At 46.4% G+C, this 27,600-nt stretch overlaps 1 protein-coding gene across 1 annotated transcript in view; it reads left to right on the top strand.

Moving 5' to 3' along the window:
• Positions 1–27,600, top strand: part of ADAMTS2 (ADAM metallopeptidase with thrombospondin type 1 motif 2) — a 252,663-nt gene that overhangs the window by 198,706 nt on the left and 26,357 nt on the right. Inside the window, exons 7-11 of the mRNA XM_032628799.1 lie at positions 245–350; positions 1,000–1,143; positions 1,502–1,634; positions 2,250–2,363; positions 25,608–25,753. Of these exons, the coding sequence (XP_032484690.1) occupies positions 245–350; positions 1,000–1,143; positions 1,502–1,634; positions 2,250–2,363; positions 25,608–25,753 (643 nt within the window). The remainder of the gene's footprint in view (positions 1–244; positions 351–999; positions 1,144–1,501; positions 1,635–2,249; positions 2,364–25,607; positions 25,754–27,600) is intronic.

Here is a 27,600-nt window from a genome sequence, read left to right as displayed (position 1 = left end):
GGTGGCAGAAAGCCTTAGCAGGTGAGACCTGGGCTTGGGAAACTGAGCTTGCTGCGGTGCGGCCACAGACGGGCAGGGCCGAGGCCCGCTGCCCTGGGGGAGGGGACAGGTGGTCTCCTGAGCCATGCCAGCCACGGGGGCAGTTGGCTCTGCTCATTTGCTCTGGGGGTGTTGGGGTCAGGGCCCCCAGATTTGGGCAGAGCTCTGAGCCTGGGACCTGGAACTACCCTTTGTCCCCTTCCAGGCTATGCTCCTGTCACTGGGATGTGCCACCCTGTCCGCAGCTGCACCCTGAACCACGAGGACGGCTTCTCCTCAGCGTTTGTCGTGGCCCATGAGACTGGCCACGTGTAAGTGGACTCACCATCCTTGTTGTCTGAGGAAGGTCGGGGTTCAAAGGGCCCCACTTCTCCTCTGTGCCCTGAGAGGGACAGGCCCTGTATGAAAAGCCCTTGGGATGTGATGTCTTGCCTCCGTGCTGCACAGGACAAGCTGGAGGCCCACTTTCTGCTGAAGGCCCCAGGCAGGAGCTGGGGACTTTCCACCCATTATGCCATTCAAGCACCTGGGCAGGGTGGGGGGGTCTTCTTACCCCATTTTACAGATGCGTAACTGAGGCTCTGAGGGAGCCTTCCCCAGGAGCATAGAGCTGGAGTTGAGGAAGTTACTCCGCCTGGGTGTGCACACTGCTGGCTGTGTAGAGAGGGCTGTGGATGCCTCTGCCTCCATTGCATTCTCATGTAACAGTGCTCTGCCTTGGGGACAGGATACCTGAGGGGGCTGCTGCTGGATGCTCTCACCTCAGAGTGCCCCTGACTTTAAAGTTAGCTGGTAGAAAATGGGTACCACCTTGCTCAGGGCAGACCAAGCCAACTAAGGTGCGGGGGAGGGCAGCTCGGGGAGGTTAGGGGTGCCCTCTGAGCATAAGGGTGGGGTGGAGCTGACAGGTGAATGCGGCCAGGTGAGGGTCCAGTGAGGCTGCCTTGTCTTCCTGCACAGGCTGGGCATGGAGCACGATGGGCAGGGCAACCGCTGCGGTGATGAGGTGCGGTTGGGCAGCATTATGGCGCCCCTGGTGCAGGCAGCCTTCCACCGCTTCCACTGGTCCCGCTGCAGCCAGCAGGAGCTGAGCCGCTACCTGCAGTGAGTACCACCTGTGTCTCCCAAAGACGAACCCGAAGTGCCGGTCTCAGCACCTCCAGCCTGAGGTGCAGGGAAGGGGAGAGGGGGACAGTAGTACAGGACGGGGGTCTCCCATTGTTGGGGGCTAGGTTTTAGATGGAAAGTGGTTATGACAACTGCACCTTTAATGGATGCCTGGTCCTGGGTAGCTTATGCCAAAGAAAACAGGTGCAGCAGGGAAACTGAGGCAGCACAGCCTAGGGCTGGGGTGTGCAGGCAGGCCCACCCCCGAGGCTCCATGAGGGGCCTCAGCTGCCTCCTGGGCTAGATGGCCAGTCCTGTTGAAGGCAGCTTGTGGCACCCATGTGTCCCCTCCCAGCTCCTATGACTGCCTGCGGGATGACCCCTTCACCCACGACTGGCCAGCACTGCCCCAGCTCCCGGGGCTGCACTACTCCATGAACGAGCAGTGCCGCTTTGACTTCGGCCTTGGCTACATGATGTGTACCGCGGTGAGTGTGGGAGCCCACGACACCTCCAAGGGCTGGGCGGGGGGAGTCTGCCCCAGATCGGCCTGGCTTCCTGGGAGGCGGCTGGTGTTGGGTGGCTCCCTGGCACAGGGTGGAGCAGCCCTCCAAAACAGCAGCCTCTCCCTCCATACCCACTGCTCTTTCCCCAGTCGGTACCCAGTGCCCTCCTGGCTGGCCCAGACATGGCTTTAGGAGGGATTGAGGCAGTGGAGTGTTCAGCAGGTGAACAGCGGGTGCTCATGGGACCCTGCAATGACCGCCCCTCCTGCCTGGGCCAGAGGAAGGCCACCAAGCCTTCATGCCAAGCACACTTGTGCCCAGCTTTCTGTGCAGGCTCCGTGAGAGGTGCAGCCACCAAGGTCTGGAGGCCGGGGAGGCCAAGCAGCCTGCAAAGATGTGAAGCACCGTGCTGTCTGCTTGAGGTCCTCACTGCCCCAGAGTCACACACAGCTCAGGGCACCACACAGGCCTGTCATGTGTGGACAAGTCATTTCTGGCTCCACAGCTGTGCAAGAGGACTCTGGGTGACAGGGCAGCACCCCTGGAGGGTCCCTGAAGTGGGAGGTGGCCTGGCTAGCTCCTGGTGCTCTCTTCCAGTTCCGGACCTTTGACCCTTGCAAGCAGCTGTGGTGCAGCCACCCTGACAACCCTTACTTTTGCAAGACGAAGAAGGGGCCTCCCCTGGATGGGACCATGTGTGCACCCGGCAAGGTGAGTTGGGGCAGAGGGCAGGCACTGTGACATGCACAGATCTCCAGGGCCAGGCCCCGCAGGGCCCTCGGAGTGGGGCCAGGGGTCTTCTCAGGGGACCCCTTCCTCATTTCTAACAACCCCACACTCCACAGCTTCTGCCCCGTGCACTCTTTCTTCTACAGGAGGGAACCTGGTGTCTCAGAGTTCCTCAATGTGCTTCAAGCCCCACTGCAGGAATCCCCTCCTCTGAGGACCAGTTTCAGGGTTCCAGCAGCCTTCCATCTCCCCCTGCACACTGTGGGTGACTGGGTCACCTCATCTTGAGGCCAATATTGGCCAACATTCTGGTGACCACGGGATCCTCAGGCCCAACATCAGGCTTGGCCTTTCTATCCTCTGGCGCCTTGGTGTTTGGTCCCTGGTGGGCAGACTTGTCCCTGGAGGTAGGTGGATGGCCACCCACCAGCGCCTGCCTGCTGCCCCAGGCCCTCTTCCCACCTTCCCACCTCCTACTTCCAAAGCAGCAGAACAAAGGGCTTCTCCTTCCAGCCCAAACTCCAGGCCTGATTCTCATTGGTTCAGATGAAATCGCACTCCCACTCCTCCGCCAAGCACTTGCTAGGGGGCTGGCTTATGCAGGTGAGCCTAAGCCTAACCCAGGAGGATTCAGCCCAGGGAAGACACACAGACACAGCAGCATCCAGGGAGGCCCAGGAGAGGACTCCAGCACATGTCCCCCAGAGTCAGGCCTAGAAAGGCACCCAAACCACCTGAGCCTGAGGTTCCTACGCCGCAGGTCTTAAATTCTGCTTTATTTTAGAAGCCCTGGCAGAGCTTCTTCAAGTTACGGATTTCCAGGTCCACCCTGAAGATTTTGATTTGGGATGAGGACTGAGAATTGTTTTGTTTGGTTCTTTATTTGTAAAATGATGGTAAAGTTCACATAACGTAAAATTCATCACTTTAACCACTTTCAGGGGCTTTTCGTACCTTCCTAATGTTGTGCCACCATCACCGCTATCCAGTTTCCAAAACTTTTCATCACGCCAAAGAGAGACTGCATTAAGCAGTGGCACCTCATTTCTCTCCTCTCTCCAGCTCCTGGCAACCACTAATCTGCTTTCTCTGTCTATGGGTTTGCTTATTTTGGAATTTCGTATAAGTGGAATGATATACTATGTGCCTTTTGTGTCTGGCCTTTTTCACTTAGCATAATAACTTCAAGGTTCATCTGTGTTGGAGCAGATATCAGTGCTTCATTCCTTTTTATGGCCAAATAACATTGCACTGTATGGATATACCACATTTGTTTATCGTTTGATGGACATTTGGGTTTTTTCCACCTCTTGGTATTTGTGAATAGTGCCACTAATGAACATTCACGCGTATGTTTCTGTTAGAAGACGTGGGAAACGGTATTTTTAAGAGGTGCCCCGGGTGATTTAGCTGCGCCCCCTAGACTTAATGAACTGTCAGAAGTTGGAAATGAAATGTTGTTAGTAATACTCCAGGGACTTAGTAATGCCAGAACTGACCTCATAGCCCTGCTCCCCACAGGAGCTCGAGGGAGGGAACGGGGCCCCAAAACATTTGCTATAACCCCAATGGGGAGCCCAGTAAGTGCTAAACTGGTGAATGAGACTAGCTCAGCATGGCCTCCTTCCCCGGTCTGCGCCTCCAAGTCCAGCCCTGGGTGGAGAGAAGGAGTGGGAGCAGACCCTGCACAGTGTGCTCGCCCAGGGGTGTGTGTGGCTGGTCTTCACCCACAGGACCACTGACCACTACAAAATGGGGGCCAAAGAGTGCCTGACTGCCAGCTGATTGGCCCATTTCTCCTGGGCGGGGGGTGGGGGTGGGCGTGGGGTTTGGTGAGGAAGGTGGGCAGATGTGGCCAAAGTACCCTTTCTCACAGAAAACACTGACTCAGTGACGACCTTTCACTCTTTTTGGTGGTGGGACCCTTAGTTCATTTAGCCCAGTAAAAGCCCCATCATTTTATGTATTAAAAAACAGTCTTGTGCTGACTGAGGGGGTGGAGCTGGGGCTTAGCTCAGCCTGCCCTCGTTCACAAGGAGCATAGGTAGAAAGCTGACCTAGGTGAGGGATTCCTGGTGTGTGTGTGGAGTGGGGCTGGAGGGGCAAAGGGAGAGAGGAGGGTGGGAAGGGGGAGAGAGGAGGACGGGAAGGGCACCTCCCAGGGGGCCTATCAGAATCCTCTGCCTCTATGAGTTTCTTATTGCAGTGTAATCTTATATTTGGAAAGCAATCATCCTTTGTCTCTCCCTTTCCTGCAAGAACAGCCACAGGGCCCAGGAGAGAGGAGAGGCAGAAGGGAGCAGGGGGAAAGTCTAGGCAGGTTGGAGAAATAGCAGGTCATCTCAGGGACCAGGGCTTTGCCAAGCTCAACTGTCCGTTTCTGTCCCTCTCTGCCCCCATTGCAAGACCCCTGGCAGGGGGTCACACAGCACTCAGGCTCTGCCTGGGGTCCTCATGTCCACAGTGGGTCATCCCAAGCGCATTCTCCCCTCTTGGCCTCCAGCACTGGATTATACCCCTGCTTGCCCACAGTTTCCTACACCCACCATTTCCCAGAGATGGAACAATGTATCTATATTCCATCCGCAGAGATGACCTGGGGAGAAGGAACAAAACTACAGATGAGCCAACTCCACTGCCTGCCCCTCAGTTTGATGGCTTTTTCATTGTCTGCCTGGGTTCCCACAATGGGGTGTGAAGGGTGCAGAGTGCATGTGTTGGTGAGATCAAGTGGAGAGGGATGAGGGCCAGTGGGCACACGGCTTTCTCATGGAATCAGGAGTTGTGGGCAGGCGTGTTTGGCTGAGAGGGGAGAGGTGAGCCCGTTGCTCTTGGACATAGATGTGGGCAGTGGACCTGAGGATTAGGCTCATCAGTCACCTCGGCTTCACGTTCATCCATCCATCCATGTGTCAGGCTCCCTCTGCCTCCATCAGACCTCGCTGTCTGTGGGGGTTGGCCACGAACGTGACGAGGCAGCCATGACATGGTGGTGAGGAACGGGTTGGGGAGGGGCCTGTCGGGAGCTCAGAGAGGCTTCCTGGTCAGCGGCCCCAGCCAAATCCCAAAGGGTAGAGAGAAGTGGGACCAGTGCTTCAGGCGGGGGGACCTCATTGGGTGGGAGCATGATGAGGGTGGCTGGGGAGGGTGGATGAGAGGAGCGTGATGTTTTAAAATATAATGTATTAGTAGAAAAGTTGAGGTACAGTAGGGCCAACAGATCAAGACAATTGCCATTGACAAGAGAGTTTGTTCCTCACAAACCCCAAAGGGAGGGGCCACACCACACCGTGGCAGGGGGGCGAAGGGGGGCTGTCGGGCACACAGGGAAGCATCAGGATCAGTTGGAGAGCAGAGGGCGGCAGGAACTTCGGTTTCTGCAGAGAGGAATGGCAAGGCAAGGTAAGCAGGCTTAGGTTTGGCTGCTGTGAATAATTTCAGTGGGCTCTGGGCCATAGGGGCTGCCCCTAGTTGTCTGGTACCTGACTAGCCCTGGAGTGATTAGGATGGAGGATGGTGGCCTGGAATTTAGGAGCCCTGATGAAGGAGGTGGCTCTGTGTGCTCTGGATTGATTGGTTTGCACTTGAAAATTGCACTCGTGGATGTGTTGTTTACTATTTCTAGGAACTGGCTAACCCTGGGAGGGACAGTGCCCCCAGGGTCAGCAAGACCCAGAAGTCGAAGCATCAGAATCCAGAAAACAAAAGACCCGATTAACACACACGGCTCCGCAGGAGACTGGGTGATGGTGGGAGAGAGGGAAGGACTGATTGAACTGACGATGGCTGTTCCCGAGCCTGCTTCATCACCTGCCCTGTCCAGGGTGCTGGGGACATGGCTCAGATCTGCTCTCAGACAGGTGCGCCCTGTGGCCACACAGTGTATGCCCTGGATACCCTGGAGGCAGGGTCAGGCCAAGCACAGAGGGTCCCCCCAGGTGCCTCTACCCTGCAGGCCAGGCTGGTGGGCTCACCTTGCCCTCCTTGCCTGAGCCAGGGTCAGGGTCATGGGTAGGGTGCAGATCCAGCTGGGTCAGGATGGCTCCTGCGTCAGTGTGTCTTGTCAGGGAAGAGTCCTTCATGTGTCTCACATTCACCGGCAGTGTCCTGGGGAAGCGACGCCCACCCTAAGTTTTCCTGAATTCAGAAGGACTGTTTCAGAAACATGTGCCACGGTGCTTATCCAGAGTGCAGAGGCCCTGTGATGCCCCATGTTTTGCTGCATAGTCGAGAACTGGCAGGCAGGCCTAGCAACAGGGACAGCCCACGGGCTGGACATGGGAGTTTAAGCCCTGGGTCCTCCCTCCTCATTGTGTGACCTTGAGCCATCCTTTACCCCTCGGGTGAGTCACCTAAGTGTCCAACTTAGTTATCCTCACATCCCAGGCTCCTGGCACATGGTACCAGCTTGGGACATGCTGGCGGGTGGAGAACGGAAACCCAGGATCACAGTGGTTCCGAAATGCTAAATGTGCACTTCCTGAAAAGAACAGTCTGCCTTTCAGGCTTTCAGACCAACCTGGCAGTGTTCCCAGCCCTGCTTAGGTGCACCAGCACTCTCTGTGGTACTTATCCGGGTACCAGAGGCAGCCCTGGTCAGGATTGTCCATGGGTACGTGTGGGCTCTGAATTCACTCATGACGTGTGACTTTGTGCTTTTAACTGTTTAAACCTCTCTATTGGATGAAATATTTGTAGGCATTTAAACATATGTTTATAAAGCATTTTAATAATATTAAACATGTTTCTTTTATAATGACACTGAGGCATCAGAGTATACAATTGTTCATTTGGGATAATTGCACTCTTTTAAATGCTCATCATCATCCAGGAGTAAATAAACCAAATATTAGAGGGACAGCTTCTGAGTGGTGGAATGAAGGGTGATTTTCCTGTCTTTCTGCTTTGCCTTGTTTTCATATTTTCTACAGTGCACGTGTGTTGCCTCTGTGCGTTTGGTTGGACCCAAGTCTGCGGAGGAGGTGATCCATCACGCCATAGGCCTGTGGAGTGTCCTGAGTTGTCCCATGCCCAGCTCCCCATTTACAAACTGGGGACCAATTTGTTCAGTGGGGACAGCGGGACCACTATGTGGCCTCCACCATCCCCCTGGCCCTTGGTTCCCATGCCCACCAGTGATTTAGAGGCTGGACCCCGTCACAACCTTCAGAGGTGCCAGGACCCTTCCCATCCTCTTTGTCTTAGTCCATGGGGGCTGCTATAACAAAAAGCCAGAGACTAGGGTGGCTTAAACAACAGGCACTTATTCCTTATAGTTCTGGAGGCTGGAAATCCGAGATCAGGGTATCAGCATGGTTGGATTCTGGTGAGGGTTGCAGACTGCTATCTTCTCTCCCTGTCCTCACATTTTGGAGAGGGAAATCATCTCTCTCCTGTCTTCTTTTAAAGGCACTAATCTCATTCATGAGGGCTCCACCCTAATCACCTCCCAAAGGCGCCACATTCTAATACCATCACTTTGGAGTTAGGCTTCAACATGTGAATTTTAGGGCACACAAATATTCAGTCCACAGCATTCCCCTGCCTGGGCCCTCCTCCTTTCCTGCCAGCCCTCCCCTTGCTCCACCAGCTGAGGGGGACACTAGCAAGAATTTCTGTGGGTCTTTCCCTTCCCTGGTTGAGTGAGGGGAGCTCTGAGGTGAGAGATGAGGTAACTGTGGCCCGGGAAGGATGTGAACAGCATCACTGGTGACCTGGAGCCAGGCCTGCCGGACCCCAGGTAGCTCATGACTGTGTTTGTTGGCCATGTGCCCAGGTGCCCAATCTGGTGGTGGTGGAGCCCTTGATCACTTGCCCAGAGCCCGGGAAGGAGAATCCAGGGAATGGCAGCCTCTGCAGAGCCTCCTGTGGGCTCAGACTGGTGCAAAGGCAGGCCTGGGAGTGCTTCAGCTGGTTGGGAGGAGTGAGAGGCCTGTGTAAGGAAGAAGAGGCAAGGTGGGCTCCCAAGCAGAGATGTGCACAAATCTAGGGAGACAAGAGCCGAGAACCAGGAGGGATACATGGGAGCAACGTGGGCATGGAGACGGGAGCTTGGCTGCCCTGGAAGTGGGCTCTGAGACAGAGATCTGATGGCAAGGTGTTTCCTGAGGAGCACGCTCAGTATCAACACCTGCAGAGAGAGAGAGTCATTGAACAGTGGTGTGGTCACAACGCAGGTTCAGCCTACCCTGCCCGGCGCTCCGGGCTGGCCTTTCAGAGTTGTCCCCCACCTCGACCTCTGGCCGTGGCTGTCCCCGGGAAAAGGGCATGACTCCGGGCTAGGCAGCTGTCTTTGGCTGAGGGCATTTCCTATAAAGGGATTCAGCTGTCAGCCATGAGCAACAAGCAGCTCTCCACAGCTGGGGGAGTGAGCATCTCTGTTCTGCAGGGGGATCCCTGCATTACTGCAGGGGTGGGGGAGGAAATGGAGCTAGGGCTTCTTTCGCAGAGGAGCTCCCAAAGGCAGCGTGGTCTGTTCAGAGAGCAGTCAGTGCTCCCGTGCCTGGTGTGGCAGTGGGAGATGGAGCAGGGTTGGTGTGTAGGAGCCAGGCCACAGGGCTAGTCTAAATCCTGCAGCAGTGGGGAACCCCAGAAGGTTTTGAGAAGGGAGCAGAGATGGGTTTACCATGAAGCTGACGATGCATAAGCTTCAGGGCCCCATACTTGCATAAGCCCCTTCCAGGGCCCTGGGACAGGCCTCACAATGTGTTCACGTGGTCATATATTTTCACTGACCATATTCAATTAGGATCACTCCTCCTTCCCCTCTAATACATTTCTCCTGTTGACATTAGAGGGGCCGTGGGTGTTTTGTGGCTTTGGCTAAGGATAAATTGGATTTGGGGTATATTTATTGGTTTATTTACATGGCTTTTAGTACCTTATGTGTACGGTTAGGTTGTTGTTTCTATACAGGTGTAAGAATAGCTTCTAGAAATACTCTTACTGCCTCTGTGCCAACTCACCCAGGGTTGTTGCAGAATATGTGCTGTGTTTAGCACAGTCTCCTCAATTGATTGGAGAAAAGGGGCCTCACATAATACTAGAGGTTGTGATTACTTCTATCTTAGCAATAGTTTGTTTTCTTCTGGGGTTTGTCTTATAGATGGGACACTAACACAGATCCAACTTGGATACTTCTTTGGAAATGCTAAGTTTAATAAGATGGTTTGTTTATTTAAAAACTGTCCAGACCTCCAAACATACACATTACAAAACACAAGGAGCACTAAAAATAATTTTCAAAGTCCAGAAGAGAAACCTGAATGCAGATGGGATGCAAAAAGTTTATTCAAAATGTTGATAAAGCTGTTACTAGTTTAACTGCAATTTTGAAAGTTGTTTCAGAATGCTTCAATAAAGTAAGGGAGAAACGACAGACTTCTGATTTAGATATAAGTATAAAGATACCTTCTTTTACCATTTTCAAATATATTTATTAAAGAAAATTCAGATAAAAATCAGTAGAAAATAAATAAAAGTTTAAAATGAGTAAAGAAATCAGTAGCAATAAATCTGACTTCAAAAATTTAATTATAACGAAATAAGTTTTCAGATCAAACTAAAGCATTCATTAGGAGGAAGAGATAAATATCAAAGCGAAATAAGTAACAGGCTCTTGAAGCATTTAACAATGCAGTTAATGAAGAGGAGGGAATCAGATGAACACATTGGAAAAGCATTTAAACTTCTTTCTGATTTTGACATGAAATGTTGACAACATCAAAGGCAATGTAAAGCTCAGAATATTGCCCCTACAGTAAGAATGTTGACAGCAACAGTTACTGAGTTGCTAATCCAAAAAGCATTTTAAATCAGGCTCTGACCAAGAAAACCTGAAATACCCTGAAATCCATATCCAGAAGCACACTAGATAGCAAATTTGATCATCTACGTGTTCACATAACATCACCAGTAACTTCTCTAAATTACTGAAAATTAAAAAATATTTTGCTCAACCTTCTAGAGCAGGCTAGAGCACACATACCAACTCCACCTGCCACCTGTTTTATTTTCCCCTAACAGTTTCATCAAGATGTGACTCACATTTAAATTCACCCATTTAAAATGTACAATTTAATGGTTTTCAGTATATTCACAGAGTTGTACAGCCATCACAACAATCAAATTCTGGAACATTTTTGTCACTCCAAAGCGAAGCCCCGTAACCATTAGCAGTCACTCCGATTCATCCCCCCTCCCCCTTAATCCTCGGCAATCACTAGTCTACTTTCTGTCTCCTTAGATTTGCCTCTTCTGAACATTTCATACAAATGGAATTGTACAATGTGCATCCTTCTGTGACTGGCTTCATTCAGTTAGCATAATGTTTTCATGGTTCATCCAGGTTATATTATGTGTCAGTACTTTATTCCTTTTCGTTGCTCTATAATAATTCATTGTATACATATACTGTTTTTTATTTATCCATTTATTAGTTGATGGACATTTGAGCTGCTACCTCTTTTCAGCTATTATGAGAAATGCTGCTATCAACATTCGTGTCCAAGTTATTGCGTGGATGTATCATTTTTCTTGAATATGTGTCTAGGAGTGGAATTGTTGGCTCTTATAGTAACACTATTTTTAACATTTTGAGAAACTGCCAAACTCGTTCCCAAAGCAGCTGTACCTTTTTACATTCCTACTAACAATTTCTCCACGTCCTCACCAAAACTTATTACCTGTGTTTTTATTATAACCATCCCAGTGGATGTGAAGTGTTATCTCATTGTGGTTTTGAGCACCTTTACATGGACTTAATGGCAACTTGTATATATCTTTTTTGGATAAATATCTATTCATTATCCTTTGCTTATTCTTTAATTGAGGTATCTTTTTATTATCAAGTTATAATCATTCTTTATACATTCTGGGTACAAATCCCTTATCAGACTGCTCAGATATATGGTTTGCAAATATTTTCTCCCATTATGTGGGTTGTCTTTTCACTTTCATGATCGTATCATTTGATGTACAAAAGCTTTTAACTTTGGTGAAGTCCAATTTAGATATTCTTTCTTTTGTCACTCGTGTTTTGGTGTTGTAACTAAGAAACCATTGCCATTAGGTCAAGAAGATGTATTCCTGCTCTTGCATTTGGATCTATGATCCATTTTCAGTTAATATTTGTGTAAGGTGTGAGGAAGGAGTCCAGCGTTATTCTTTTGCATGTGAATATCCAGTTGTCTCAGCACCATTTGTTGAAGAAGCTATTCTTTTTCCATTGAATCACTTGGTACCTTTGTTAAAAATCAGTTGATCATATGTAAAGGTTCTTTTAGGGACTCTGCATTCTGTTCCATGAATAATTTTGTCTGTCCTTATGGCAGGGTCACACTGTCTTGATTATTGTAGTTATGTGGTAAGCTTTGAAATACAGAAGTCTGAGTCCTTCCACTTTGTTGTTTCTAAAGATTGTTTTGGCTATTTCTGATCCTTTGACATTTGATATGAATTTTAGGAGCTGTTTCTCAATTTCTGCAAAATTCCAGCATAAGTGTTGCATTGAATCTACAGATCAGTATGGGGAGTACAGGCATCCCTCGTTTTATTGGACTTTGCTTTATTGTGCTTTGCAGACATTACTTTTTTTTTTTTTTACAAATTGAAAGTTTGTGGCAGCCCTGCATTATCAGTTGATGGTTACCATTTTTTAGCGATAAAATATTTTAAATTAAGATATGTACATTTTTTAGCGATAAAATATTTTAAATTAAGATAGGTACATTGTTGGGCTTCCCTGGTGGCACAGCGGTTGAGAGTCCGCCTGCCGATGCAGGGGACACAGGTTCATGCCCGGGTCTGGGAAAATCCCACATGCCGCGGAGCGGCTGGGCCCATGAGCCATGGCCGCTGAGCCTGCGCATCTGGAGCCTATGCTCCGCAATGGGAGAGGTCACAACAGTGAGAGGCCCGCATACCGCAAAAAAAAAAAAAAAGATATGTGCATTGTTTTTTTAAGACATAATGGCACACTTAATAGACTACAGTATAGTGTAAACATAACTTTAACATGCACTGGGAAACCAAAAAAATTCACGTGACCCTCCTTATTTTGATATTTGCTTAATTGTGGTGGTCTGGAACCGAACCAGCAGTATCTCTGAGGTATGACTGTGCTGCCATATTAAACTCTGATCCATGAACATGGGATGTCTTTCCATTTACTTAGATCTTCGGTTTCTTTTGACAATGTTTTGTAGTTTTCAGTGTACTAGTTTTGCATTTTTTTCTTCAATTTATTCCTAAGGTTTTTTTCCTTTTCTTTTTTCTTTTTTTTGATGCTATTGTAAATAGAATTGTTTTCTTTTTTTAACTCAAAATACTTCTAATTTCTTAGTTGAATTACAATGTTATGTTACTTACTGCTGTACAGCAAAGTGACTCAGTTATACAAATATATATATATATATTCTTTTTCATATTCTTTTCCATTATGGTTTATCACAGGATATTGAATATAGCTCCCTGTGCTATACAGTAGGACCTTGTTGTTTATCCATTCTATATATACCAGTTTGCATCTGCTAATCCCAAACTCCCAATCCAACCCTCTCCCACCCCCCTCCCCCTTGGCAACCACCAGTCTGTTCTCTATGTCGCTGATAGAACTGTTTTCTTAATTTCATTTTCAGTTCATTCATTGCTAGTTTATAGAAATACAATAGATTTTTGTATATTGACCTTGACTCCTGCAATCTCACTGAACTTTTTAAATTAACTTTAATAGTTTTTTAGTGGTTTCCGTAGGACTTGCTATATAGAAGGTCAATTCATCTGCAAATAGAGATAGTTTTACTTCTTCCATTCCAATCTGGATGCCCTTTACTTCTTTTTCTTGCCTAATTGTCCTGGCTAGAATGTTCAGTACAATGTTGACTAGAAGTGGTGTGATCAGACACCCCTGTCTTGCTTTTGATTAGGGGGAAAGCATTCATTCTTTTACCATTAAGCATGATGTTAGCTGAGGTATTTCACTGATGTCCTTTATCAGCTTGAGGAACTTCTAGTCCAGTCTTTTGAGTGCTTTTTTCAGGAAAGGATGTTGGATTTTGCCAGTTTTATCTTTTGAGTCTTGAGGTAATCATACAGTTTTTCCTTTATTCTGATGATATGGTTTATTACATTGATTGATTTTCAGATGTTAAACCTTGAATTCCTAGGATAAATTTCACTTGGTAATGGTGTATAATCTTTTACTATGGATTTGATTTGCTAGAATTTTGTTGAAGAATTTTAAAGTCTGTTTTCATGAGATATTGTTCTGTAGTTTTTGTCTTTTGATATCTTTGATTTTTTTTTTTAACCATCTTTATTGGGGTATAATTGCTTTACAATGGTGTGTTAGTTTCTGCTTTACAACAAAGTGAATCAGCTATACATATACATATGTTCCCATATGTCTTACCTCTTGCGTCTCCCTCCCTCCCACTCTCCCCATCCCACCCCTCCAGGCTGTCCCAAAGCCCTGAGCTAATATCCCTGTGCCTTGCGGCTGCTTCCCCCTAGCTATCTACCTTACTACGTTTGTTAGTGTGTATATGTCCATGACTCTCTCTCGCCCTGTCAAAACTCACCCTTCCTGCTCCCCATATCCTCAAGTCCGTTCTCCAGTAGGTCTGCGTCTTTATTCCTGTCTTACCCCTAGGTTCTTCATGACATTTTTTTCCCTTAAATTCCATATATATGTGTTAGCATATGGTATTTGTGTTTTTCTTTCTGACTTACTTCACTCTGTATGACAGACTCTAGGTCTATCCATCTCATTACAAATAACTCAATTTCATTTCTTTTTAAGGCTGAGTAATATTCCATTGTGTATATGTGCCACATCTTCTTTATCCACTCGTCCGATGATGGGCGCTTAGGTTCTTTCCATCTCCGGGCTATTGTAAATAGAGCTGCAATGAACATTTTGGTACATGACTCTTTTTGAATTTTGGTTTTCTCAGGGTATATGCCCAGTAGTGGGATTGCTGGGTCATATGGTAATTCTATTTGTAGTTTTTTAAGGAACCTCCATACTGTTCTCCATAGTGGCTGAGCCAATTCACATTCCCACCAGCAGTGCAAAAGTGTCCCCTTTTCTCCACACCCTCTCCAGCATTTATTGTTTCTAGATTTTTTGATGATGGCCATTCTGACTGGTGTGAGATGATATCTCATTGTAGTTTTGACTTGCATTTCTCTAATGATTAATGATGTTGAGCATTCTTTCATGTGTTTGTTGGCATTCTGTATATCTTCTTTGGAGAAATGTCTGTTTAGGTCTTCTGCCCATTTTTGGATGGGGTTGTTTGTTTTTTTGTTATTGAGCTGCATGAGCTGCTTGTAAATTTTGGAGATTAATCCTTTGTCAGTTGCTTCATTTGCAAATGTTTTCTCCCATTCTGAGGGTTACCTTTTGGTCTTGATTATGGTTTCCTTTGCTGTGCAAAAGCTTTGAAGTTTCATTAGGTCCCATTTGTTTATTTTTGTTTTTATTTCCATTACTCTAGGAGGTGGGTCAGAAAGGATCTTGCTGTGATTTATGTCATAGAGTGTTCTTCCTATGTTTTCCTCTAAGAGTTTGATAGTTTCTGGCCTTACATTTAGGTCTTTAATCCATTTTGAGCTTATTTTTGTGTATGGTGTTAGGGAGTGATCTAATCTCATACTTTTACATGTACCTGTCCAGTTTTCCCAGCACCATTTATTGAAGAGGCTGTCCTTTCTCCACTGTACATTCCTGCCTCCTTTATCAAAGACAAGGTGTCCACATGTGCGTGGGTTTATCTCTGGGCTTTCTATCCTGTTCCACTGATCTATCTTTCTGTTTTTGTGCCAGTACCATACTGTCTTGATTACTGTTGCTTTGTAGTATAGTCTGAAGTCAGGGAGCCTGATTCCTCCAGCTCCTTTTTTCGTTCTCAAGATTGCTTTGGCTATTCGGGGTCTTTTGTGTTTCCATACAAATTGCGAAATTTTTTGTTCTAGTTCTGTGAAAAATGCCAGTGGTAGTTTGATAGGGATTGCATTGAATCTGTAGATTGCTTTGGGTAGTAGAGTCATTTTCACAATGTTGATTCTTCCCATCGAAGAACATGGTATATCTCTCCATCTATTTGTATCATCTTTAATTTCTTTCATCAGTGTCTTATAATTTTCTGCATACAGGTCTTTCGTATCCTTAGGTAGGTTTATTCCTAGATATTTTATTCTTTTTGTTGCAATGGTAAATGAGAGTGTTTTCTTGATTTCACTTTCAGATTTTTCATCATTAGTATATAGGAATGCCAGAGATTTCTGTGCATTAATTTTGTATCCTGCTACTTTACCAAATTCATTGATTAGCTCTAGTAGTTTTCTGGTAGCATCTTTAGGATTCTCTATGTATAGTATCATGTCATCTGCAAACAGTGACAGCTTTACTTCTTCTTGTCCGATTTGGATTCCTTTTATTTCCTTTTCTTCTCTGATTGCTGTGGCTAAAACTTCCAAAACTATGTTGAATAAGAGTGGTGAGAGTGGGCAACCTTGTCTTGTTCCTGATCTTAGTGGAAATGCTTTCAGTTTTTCACCATTGAGGATGATGTTTGCTGTGGGCTTGTCATATATGGCCTTTATTATGTTGAGGAAAGTTCCCTCTATGCCTACTTTCTGGAGGGTTTTTATCATAAATGGGTGTTGAATTTTGTCGAAAGCGTTCTCTGCATCTATTGAGATGATCATATGGTTTTTCTCCTTCAATTTGTTAATATGGTTTATCACATTGATAGATTTGCGTATATTGAAGAATCCTTGCATTCCTGGAATAAACCCCACTTGATCATGGTGTATGATCCTTTTAATGTGCTGTTGGATTCTCTTTGCTAGTATTTTGTTGAGGATTTTTGCATCTATGTTCATCAGTGATATTGGCCTGTAGTTTTCTTTCTTTGTGACATCCTTGTCTGGTTTTGGTATCAAGGTGATGGTGGCCTCGTAGAAGGAATTTGGGAGTGTTCCTCCCTCTGCTATATTTTGGAAGAGTTCGAGAAGGATAGGTGTTAGCTCTTCTCTAAACGTTTGATAGAATTCACTTGTGAAGCCATATGGTCCTGGGCTTTTGTTTGTTCGAAGATTTTTAATCACAGTTTCAATTTCAGTGCTTGTGATTGGTCTGTTCATATTTTCTATTTCTTCCTGATTCAGTCTTGGCAGGTTGTGCATTTCTAAGAATTTGTCCATTTCTTCCAGATTGTCCATTTTATTGGCATAGAGTTGCTTGTAGTAATCTCTCATGATTTTTTTTATTTCTGCAGTGTCAGTTGTTACTTCTCCTTTCTCATTTCTAATTCTATTGATTTGAGTCTTCTCCCATTTTTTCTTGATGAGTCTGGCTAGTGGTTTATCTATTTTGTTTATCTTCTCAAAGAACCATCTTTTAGTTTTATTGATCTTTGCTATTGTTTCCTTCATTTCTTTTTCAATTATTTCTGATCTGATTTTTATGATTTCTTTCCTTCTGCTAGCTTTGGGGTTTTTTTGTTCTTCTTTCTCTAATTGCTTGAGGTGCAAGGTTAGGTTGTTTATTCGAGATGTTTCCTGCTTCTTAAGGTGGGCTTGTATTGCTATAAACTTCCCCCTTAGAACTGCTTTTGCTGCATCCCATAGGTTTTGGGTCGTTGTGTCTCCATTGTCATTTGTTTCTAGGTATTTTTTTATTTCCTCTTTGATTTCTTCAGTGATCACTTCATTATTAAGTAGTGTATTGTTTAGCCTCCATGTGTTTGTATTTTTTACAGATCTTTTCCTGCTATTGATATCTAGTCTCATGGCGTTGTGGTCAGAAAAGATACTTGATACAATTTCAATTTTCTTAAATTTACCAAGGCTTGATTTGTGACCCAAGATATGATCTATCCTGGAGAATGTTCCATGAGCACTTGAGAAAAATGTGTATTCTGTTGTTTTTGGATGGAGTGTCCTATAAATATCAATTAAGTCCATCTTGTTTAATGTATCATTTAAAGCTTGTGTTTCCTTATTTATTTTCATTTTGGATGATCTGTCCATGGGTGAAAGTGGGGTGTTAAAGTCCCCTACTATGAATGTGTTACTGTTGATCTCCCCTTTTATGGCTGTTAGTATTTGCCTTATGTATTGAGGTGCTCCTATGTTGGGTGCATAAATATTTACAATTGTTATATCTTCTTCTTGGATCGATCCCTTGATCATTATGTAGTGTCCTTCTTTATCCCTTTTAATAGTCCTTATTTTAAAGTCTATTTTGTCTGATATGAGAATTGCTACTCCAGCTTTCTTTTGGTTTCCATTTGCATGGAATATCTTTTTCCATCCCCTTACTTTCAGTCTGTATGTGTCTCTAGGTCTGAGGTGGGTCTCTTGTAGACAGCATATATAAGGGTCTTGTTTTTGTATCCATTCAGCCAATCTATGTCTTTTGGTGGGAGCATTTAGTCCATTTACATTTAAGGTAATTATCGATATGTATGTTCCTATTCCCATTTTTTATATTGTTTTGAGTTCGTTATTATAGGTCGTTTCCTTCTCTTGCATTTCTTACCTAGAGAAGTTCCTTTAGCACTTGTTGTAAAGCTGGTTTGGTGGTACTGAACTCTCTCAGCTTTTGCTTGTCTATAAAGGTTTTAATTTCTCCATCAAATCTGAATGAGATCCTTGCTGGGTAGAGTAGTCTCGGTTGCAGGTTTTTCTCCTTGATCACTTTCAGTATGTCCTGCCACTCCCTTCTGGCTTGTAGGGTTTCTGCTGAGAGATCAGCTGTTAACCTTATGGGGATTCCCTTGTGTGTTATTTGTTGTTTTTCCCTTGCTGCTTTTAATATGCTTTCTTTGTATTTAATTTTTGATAGTTTGATTAATATGTGTCTTGGCGTATTTCTCCTTGTATTTATCCTGTATGGGACTCTCTGTGCTTCCTGGACTTGATTAACTATTTCCTTCCCCATATTAGGGAAGTTTTCAACTATAATCTCTTCAAATATTTTCTCAGTCCCTTTCTTTTTTTCTTCTTCTTCTGGAACCCCTATAATTCGAATGTTGGTGCGTTTAATGTTGTCCCAGAGGTCTCTGAGACTGTCCTCAGTTCTTTTCATTCTTTTTTCTTTATTCTGCTCTGCAGTAGTTATTTCCACTACTTTACCTTCCAGGTCACTTATCCGTTCTTCTGCCTCAGTTATTCTGCTATTGATCCTATCTAGAGGAGTTTTAATTTCATTTATTGCGTTGTTCATCATTGCTTGTTTCATCTTTATGTCTTCTAGGTCCTTGTTAACTGTTTCTTGCATTTTGTCCATTCTACTTCCAAGATTTCGGATCATCCTTACTATCATTATTCTGAATTCTTTTTCAGGTAGATTGCCTATTTCCTCTTCATTTGTTAGGTCTGGTGGGTTTTTATCTTGCTCCTTCATCTGCTATGTGTTTTTCTGTCGTCTTATTTTGCTTATCTTACTGTGTTTGGGGTCTCCTTTTTGCAGGCTGCACGTTCGTAGTTCCCGTTGTTTTTGATGTCTGTCTCCAGTGGCTAAGGTTGGTTCAGTGGGTTGTGTAGGCTTCCTGGTGGAGGGGACTAGTGCCTGTGTTGTGGTGGATAAGGCTGGATCTTGTCTCTCTAGTGGGCAGGTTCACGTCTGGTGGTGTGTTTTGGGGTGTCTGTGGCCTTATTATGATTTTAGGCAGCCTCTCTGCTAATGGGTGGGGTTGTGTTCCTGTTTTGCTGGTTGTTTTGCATAGGTTGTCCAGTACTGTGGCTTGCTGGTCGTTGAGTGAAGCTGGGTGCTGGTGTTAAGATGGAGGTCTCTGGGAGATTTCCACCGTTTAACATTATGTGGAGCTGGGAGGTCTCTTGTTGACCAGTGTCCTGAAGTTGGCTCTCCTACCTCAGGGGCAGAGCCCTGACTCCTGGGCTGGAGCACCAAGAGCCTTTCGTCCACACGGCTCAGAATAAAAGGGAGAAAAAGTAGAGAGAATTAGTAGAATTATGAGGAAAGAAAGAAGGAAAGGAGGAAAGGAAGGAAGGAAGAAAGAAGGAAAGAAAGGAGGGAGGGAGGGAGGAAGGAAGGAAGGGAGGGAAAGAAGGAGCAAATGTAGAGAGAATTAGTAGAAGTATGAGGAAAGAAAGAGGGAAAGGAGGAAAGGAAGGAAGGAAGAAAGAAGCAAAGAAGGAAAGAAAGGATGGAGGGAGGGAGGAAGGAAGGAAGGATGGAGGGAAAGAAGGAGAAAATGTAGAGAGAATTAGTAGAAGTATGAGGAAAGAAAGAGGGAAAGGAGGAAAGGAAGGAAGGAAGAAAGAAGCAAAGGAAAGAAAGGAGGGAGGGAGGGAGGAAGGAAGGAGGGAAAGAAGGAGAAAATGTAGAGAGAATTAGTAGAAGTATGAGGAAAGAAAGAAGGAAAGGAGGAAAGGAAGGAAGGAAGAAAGAAGCAAAGAAGGAAAGAAAGGAGGGAGGGAGGAAGGAAGGAAGGAAGGAGGGAAAGAAGGAAAAAAGACAGAAAGAAAGAAGATACAGTAAAAATAAAATAAAGTATAATATAGTTATTGTACTAAAAAATATTTAGAAAAAAAAAAAAGGGACGGATAGAACCCTAGGACAAATGTTGGAAGCAAAGCTATACAGAGAAAATCTTACACAGAAGCATACACATACATGTTCACAAAAAGAGGCAAAGGGGGAAAAAATCATAAATCCTGCTCCCAGAGACCACCTCCTCAACCTGGGGTGATTCGTTGTCTAAAGGAGGGAAGGAAGGAAGGAAAGAAAGAACGAAGGTAAAGTACAATAAAGTTATTACAATTAAAATTATTAAGAAAAAAAAATTGTTTTTAAAAAAAACCATGGACGGATAGAGCCCTAGGACAAATGGTGGAAGCAAGAGTATACAGACAAGATCTCACACAGAAGCATACATGCACACATTCACAAAAAGAGGAAAAGGGAAAAAAATCACAGATCTCGCTCTTAAATTCCACTTCTTCAATTTGGGATCACTCCCTGTCTATTCAGGTATTCCACAGATGCAGGGCACATCAAGTTGATTGTGGAGCTTCAATCCGCCGCCTCCGCGGCTGCCGGGAGAGACCTCCCCCTCTCCTCCCTGCTCTCACAGCTCACAGGAGCTCAGCTTTGTACCCGGCCCTGCCCCTGCGCGCAGGTCGCTGGAGGGCGTCTGTTTTTTGCTCAGACAGGACGGGGTTAAAGGAGCCGCTGATTCGGGAGCTCCGTCTCACTCAGGCCGGGGGTTGGGGGATTGGGGGAAGGAGGGGCACTGCGTGCGGGGCGGGCCTGCGGCGGCAGAGGCGGCGTGACGCTGCGGCAGAGGCCGGCGTGACGTTGCACCAGCCCAAGACCCGCCGTGCGTACTCCCGGGGAAGTTGTCCCTGGATCCCGGGAACCCGGCAGTGGCGGCCTGCACAGGCTCCGCGGAAGAGGGGCGCGGAGAGTGACCTGTGCTCGCACACAGCCCCCCTGGTGGCGGCAGCAGCAGGCCCAGCGTCTCCCGCCCGTCTCTGGGGTCCGCGGTTTCAGCCGCGGCTCGCGCCCGTCTCTGGGGTTCGCGCTTCCAGCCGCGGCTCGCGCCCGTCTCGGGGGCTCGCGCCCTCAGCCGCGGCTCGCGCCCGTCTCTGGGGTTCGCGCTTTTAGCCGCGGCTCGCGCCCGTCTCTGGAGTTCCTTTAAGCAGCGCTCTTAAACCCCTCTCCTCGCGCACCAGGAAACAAAGAGGGAAGAAAAAGTCTCTTGCTTCTTCGGCCGGTGCAGGCTTTTCCCCGAACTCCCTCCCGGCTAGTCGTGGCGCACCAACCCCTTCAGGCTATGTTCAAGCCGCCAACCTCAGTCCTCTCCCTGCGCTCTGTCCAAAACCGAAACCTGAGCCTCAGCTCTCAGCCCCGCCCGCCCCGGCGGGTGAGCAGACAAGCCTCTCGGGTTGGTGAGTGCCGGTCGGCACCGATCGTCTGTGCAGGAATCTCCCCGCTTTGCCCTCCGCACCCGTCGATGTGCCCTACTCCGCGGTCCCGAAGCTCCCCCCTCCGCCACCCGCAGTCTCCGCCCACGGAGGGGCTTCCTAGTGTGTGGAAACTTTTCCTCCTTCACAGCTCCCTCCCACTGGTGCAGGTGCCGTCCTTATTCTTTTGTCTCTGTTTTTTCTTTTTTTCTTTTGCCCTACCCAGGTATGTGGGGAGTTTCTTGCCTTTTGGGAGCTCTGAGGTCTTCTGCCAGCCTTCAGTAGGTGTTCTGTAGGAGTTGTTCCACGTGTAGATGTATTTCTGGTGTATCCGTGAGGGGGAAGGCGATCTCCACGTCTTACTCTTCCGCCATCTTCCCCCGTCTCTCGATATCTTTGATTTTTGTATTGGGGTAATATTATCCTCATAGAATGAATTGGGAAAATCTTCTCTTCCAATTTTTGAAAGAGTTTTTGAAGGATTGGTATTAGTTTTTTTAAGCGTTTGGTAGAATTTATCAGTGAAGTCATCTGGCTTTGGCTATTTTTTGTGAGAAGTTTTAAATCACTAATTCAATCTCTTGTTATAGGTCTATTCCAATTTTTAGATCTTATTAAATCAGTTTTGGTAGTCTGTGTCTTTCTAGAAATTTGTCCATTCCAGAACTCTGTCTTTTCATGTGGATTTGAATTATTCTCTGGTGTCACTTTCTTTCAGCCTAAATAGCTTCCTTTAGTATTTCTTTTTTTACAATTTTATTGGAGTATAGTTGATTTACAGTGTTGTGTTAGTTTCAGGTGTGTAGCATAGTGATTCAGTTATACATATGCATGTATTCATTCTTTCTCAGTTTCTTTTCCCATATAGTTTATCATAGAATATTGAGTAGAGTTCCCTGTGCTATACAGTAGGTCCTTGTTGGTTATCTATTTTATATATAGTAGTGTGTGTATGTTAATCCCAAACTCCTAATTTAGTATTTCTTATATGGCAGGTCTGCTAGCAATGAATTCTCCCAGTTTTTGTTTATCTGGGAATATTTTTATTTCACTTTCATTGTTGAGAAGTAGTTTTGTTGGATATGATTCTTGGTTGACACCACTACCTCTGGCCTCCATTATTTCTGATTAAAGTCAGCTGTTATTAATCTTATTGGGCTTCCAGTGAGTCATTTTTCTTTTGCTTCTTCTGACATTTTACCTTTGTCTTTCTATATTTGACTATATTGTGTCTGGGTGTGGATTTCTTTGCATTTACCTTACTTGGTTAAATTTCTTGGATGTGTATGTTAATGTTTTTAATAAAATTTTGGAAGTTTTCAAACATTATTTCTTGGAATATTTTCTACTCCTTTCTCTGTGTCCTCTCCTTCTGGCACTCATTTCAGTGAACTTATGGTCTTCCATGTTTCTCAGAGGCTCTGTTCATTTTTCTTTATTTTTTTCCCCCTCTTCTCTTCAGATTGCATAATTTCTATTGATCTATATTCAAGTTCATGGAGTCTTCTGTCAGCTCAAATCTACTACTGAGCCCTCTAGTGAATTTTTCATTTGTTTTTAAACTACATAATTTTTTTCTTTTTTTTTTCTTTTTGTTTGTGTTTTTTTAGTTTCTCTTTCCTGATGCCATTTGGTGAGGCATTGTTCTTTAGACATGGTTTCCTTTTGTTCTTTGAACATATTTATAATAGCTATTTTGAAATTTTTGTCTGCTAATTCTAACATTTGGGACTCCTCAAAGGCAGCTTCTGTTGCCTGCTTACTTTCCTGTGTATAGATTTCACTTTCCTGTTTCTTTTCACGTCTCAGAAATTTTTGTTGAAACTGGACATTTTAGATGATACATTGAAGAAACTCTGGGTAGTGATTCCCCTAGACCTTGTTGTGCTGTTGTTTGCTTGTTTACCTGTTTATTTCTTTAGTGACTTGGATGCACTGTTTCAATAAATTTTATTTGCCCTGCAGCATGCAGCTGTTGCTATTGCCCCTCAGAGATCACAGCCTTGGGCATATGCATAGTCACCCAGGCCACACAGCTTCCCACCTCCACCCCCAGAACAGTGGGATTAGCCAGGTTCTGTCTCTTTCTTTGATCTTCCAGCTAAACTTCTGGCTGTTCTGCCTCTATTGTTATCACACCCAATTAGCTTTCACTAGCTGCTAGCTGATGCTGTATTGTTTTTGATACAGTTGCCCTGGGGTACAACTTGTCTACAGCCTGGCCTAATCAGATTCTGGACCCTTCACAGAGGCAGGGTGTTACCAATATTTGAGGCTTGCTCAGACTCCAGGAGGGCTCTTAGCTGTCTTTTCCCTGGTTACACTTCTAGTTGGTTTACCATTTTACTTGCTGCTTACTAGTATTGTGGAGCTACTGGCCTCCTCTTAGTTGCTCACTACCAAGATTTCTATTGTTTTTGACAATGCCCTTAGGCATGAACTTCCTCATGCTCTGTTCCAAATAAAGTTAGTCCTCTTAGGGTGAGCTGTGGAGCTCTCAGTTCTGCCTCTCCCTCTGGGAAGACTACTGCACCACTGCGCTAGAGCTAGGAGCAGGGTGGTCCACTTACAGAGTGACACTCCTGGTCTACGAATAGATCACTGGATACAGATAGTAGCTTCTAGTCTTCTTGGTTTTTCCCTTTCAGCATGGAACCTCTGCCCTACAAGGAAGCCAGAGAAGGGGCTACTAGAGTACTGTATTCTTGGTTTGCCATACCTGGAGTAGAGCCTCCCGTCTGGGAGTGAGGACTGGGTGGGCAAAGGGAGTTCCCTGACTGGAACAGATTTTCTGCAGCACAGTGTTGGGAGGTATGGGAGATGCCAGTGGCCTGCCTTTCCCAGGGTGAAACTATAGCCCTAGACTGGGAGCTGAGGAGACGAAGACCTCTGTCTTTTAGGCAGTAAAGCCTCCATCACACTGAGATGGGGAAGGAATGGGAGAGGGTTGTGGCTCAAATGTATAGACTTTTACTATTCTTACCAAGATTTAGTAAATTCTCTCCATTTGTTGTATTGACCTTAGGACAATTTCCAGATACTTTATTTTTTTTAATTGAAGTATAGTTGATTTACAATATTGTGTTAGTTTCAGGTTTACAGCAAAATGGTTCCTTTATGTATATTCTTTTTCAGATTCTTTTCCATTATAGGTTATTAAAAAATATTGAATATAGTTCCCCATGCTATACAGTCAGTAATTGTTGTCCAGATAATTTAAATGGTTTGTTTAGAAAATAATTTTCACCAGTTAAATAGTTGTTTTACTGAGGAGAGGGTTCACCAAGTTTCTTACAGCTCCATTCTAGAAGTTTCCATTTGCTGCCTGCTTTTGTAAACAAAGTTTTATTGGAATGCAGCCATATCCATTCATTTATATGTTGTCTGTAGCCACTTTCATGCTCTAATGGCAGAGTTGAATAGTTGAAATAGTGAGCATGTAGCCTGCAAAGACTAAAACAGTTACTATCTGGCCCTTACAGAAAAAGCTTGCTGAGGGATGACTGCATTGTCTTTCTATCCTCCCTATGGAATACAATCCTACAAAATTATTGTCATATGAAGAGGGCATGAAAGAGTATACAGTTAGAACTGCAGGAAATGTTGTGTCCATCAATCAATCTGAAAAAAATCATTGTTCTCTGTTTTTGGTGGTTTGCGGTATTTGTCAGTTTTTGAATTTTTTGTTTTATATTTTCTAATTCTAAATCAATATTCCAGTTTATACCAAACTTAGTATTTTTAATTTTGCAATCTTATTCAAATGGGCCCTAAATTGTATAAGCTTCCTCTCTGGACTAGTGATAGATTCAAGTTGTAGACCTGAGTTTCCTCTACTCCAGTGTTCTACTTACTGTATTCATGAATTTTTACCATGTCAACATATCACCTATCCTTTGTCTCCATATTTCTTTTAAATTGCTTATTTTTACTTAAAACAGTAGACCTTACATGTCTCTAGAGTCACTGGCTTGATGTGCCACTTACATCTTTATGAATGGCGCTGTGTGGGCACACCAGGCCGGGGGTTTCATCCTGCAGACACGGTGTGGGGTGGGCTTTGGCTGCGGGGACAGAGTAGGCTGAACAAGGCACTGAGGATGGTGGGAGACCAGGGTGGTGGTCGGGGGAAGCTGGGTGGGCCAACACCTTACCATGCCTCCCAGCGAAGTTCTGAGCTTCTAGGGGTGAGTAGGGCCTGTTCTCCCTGTGCCTCGAGGGCCAGGCAGTCATCACGGGCACTGCAGCTGAAGGGTGGGGGGCATGTGACCTTCTGTCTTTCAGCACTGCTTTAAAGGACACTGCATCTGGCTGACACCTGACATCCTCAAACGAGATGGCAACTGGGGCGCCTGGAGTCCCTTTGGCTCCTGCTCACGTACCTGCGGCACAGGTGTGAAGTTCAGGACCCGTCAGTGCGACAACCCACAGTGAGTTGGCCCTGATGTTTCCCAGCCTTCCTTGGTGGCAGCTGCGGTCCCCAAGGGCCCTTGCTAGCCAACCCTATCCTGCAAGGCCCCTGCGGATGTCAGTTCTGGAGACGATGTGAGGGCAGGCAGCTCTGGCCCCTTCTCATCTTACTGGGAGGGACTGAGACTTAGAGAGTGGAGGGCTCATGCCACATAGCCTGCTGGGGCCAGAGCCAGCTCTGGAGACTTGGAAACCTGGTCTTCTGACCTGGTGGCCTAGGGCCATTCCTCCCACTTGGCCTGCATCCTACTCTAGACACCGACCTCCTCTGCTCTTCTTGGTTGAGGGCATCAGGAATAGGAGGTGAGGGCTTCCCTGGTGGCGCAGTGGTTGGGAGTCCGCCTGCCGATGCAGGGGACACGGGTTCGTGCCCCAGTCCGGGAGGATCCCACATGCCGCAGAGCGGCTGGGCCCATGAGCCATGGCCGCTGAGCCTGCGTGTCCGGAGCCTGTGCTCCGCAACGGGAGAGGCCACAACAGTGAGAGGCCTGCGTACCACAAAAAAAAAAAAAAAAAAAAAAAAAAAGAATAGGAGGCAGAACAGAGATGGGGCAATGGGGATAAAGAGGAGGGCTCTCTCGGTCCCCAGGATGCTGGGAGCCTGAGCAGGAGAGCAGCTGTTTGCAATCAGGCAAGAGGCAGGGTCAGTGACATGCCACCCAATCCCAGCTGCCCAGGGGAGAAACAGCCTGGAGAGGATGCCTGAAGGCCCGCTGGACTCCCACCTCCATCCATGCTCCCCACCCTGCCTCCCAGGCAGTGCTGGGTGAGGACTTCCAGGTTCTGGTCCAGGGTGCACAGTCAGAAGAGCAGATCTGGCCTGACAACCCCTCTCTCCCCCCACCAGGCCCTGACTCCTCGTGGTGTCTGATGCTGGGCTCTTGGGGTCCAGGGGGCTCACCCCCAGGTCTGGCCCTGGGGGAGATCATGCAGGTTCTGGGTGTTCTATGTTCTGTCCCTCCCCACCTGCGCACTCTAGGGATTTTCTTACCCCTCTGGCTGGTTCAGCCTTCTTGGTGGCAGCAAGGGACAGGGGCAGCAGTGACGTGAGCAAAACTGCCAGAACTGCCTGCCATTCCATCTGTTCACAAACACCGTTGGGCCTGGAGAGTAGCTAACCCCTGGTCAGTGCCAGCATTCCGTGCACATCAGTGACCATCAGACAACACAGATGTGCCACACAGAGCTCTGAGCACGGTTCATTTATGCCAGCCTCACTTGCATCTGTGGGGAATACGCACAGCTGCAGCGCCCAGAGCATTTCAGAGCCCACAGGCCCCACAGCAATGCCAGTGTGCCCCGTGGGCCTCCCCTCTCGTGTGTCCTCCTGAAGATGACAGCTGGGCCTTATGCTGCCCCATCTTTAGTTGCTGCTCCCTGGCTCAGTAGCTTTTCCTGGGGCACTGTGGCCAGTGTGAAGACTCCTGAGGTTCCCAGCTGGGCCCCCGCTCACTGGATTGAGTTCCCTCTGTGTTCTTTGCCTCGCCACTCTTTTGATTGCAGAACTGCAAACAATCTACAGCATGAGCTCAAGCTCTTCAATTTCTCTTCCTCCCTGGCCTCCCCTGAATTCTCCAACTCACATTCTCTTTTGGAATTATCGTGGATTTCCATTTGAATCTGTATGGCTCCTGTCTGGGCTGGCCGGGGCTCCAGCGACAGCCCGACCCCTTCCTTCTTTTTCCTGCTGCACGATGCCCCTGGGCTCCCCAACCTACACCCAGGGCTGCACCCTCTCCTGGTGATGCCCTGGTTGGTATTGTCATTGGTCTGTGGTCCCATCAGTGGCCCTGATGTAAATCTCAAA

The sequence above is a fragment of the Phocoena sinus genome, chromosome 3, assembly GCF_008692025.1.
Source record: "Phocoena sinus isolate mPhoSin1 chromosome 3, mPhoSin1.pri, whole genome shotgun sequence".
NCBI lineage: Eukaryota > Metazoa > Chordata > Mammalia > Artiodactyla > Phocoenidae > Phocoena > Phocoena sinus.
The sequence above is the reverse complement of the archived record's forward strand: the minus strand, read 5'-3'. Positions and strand labels throughout refer to the sequence as shown.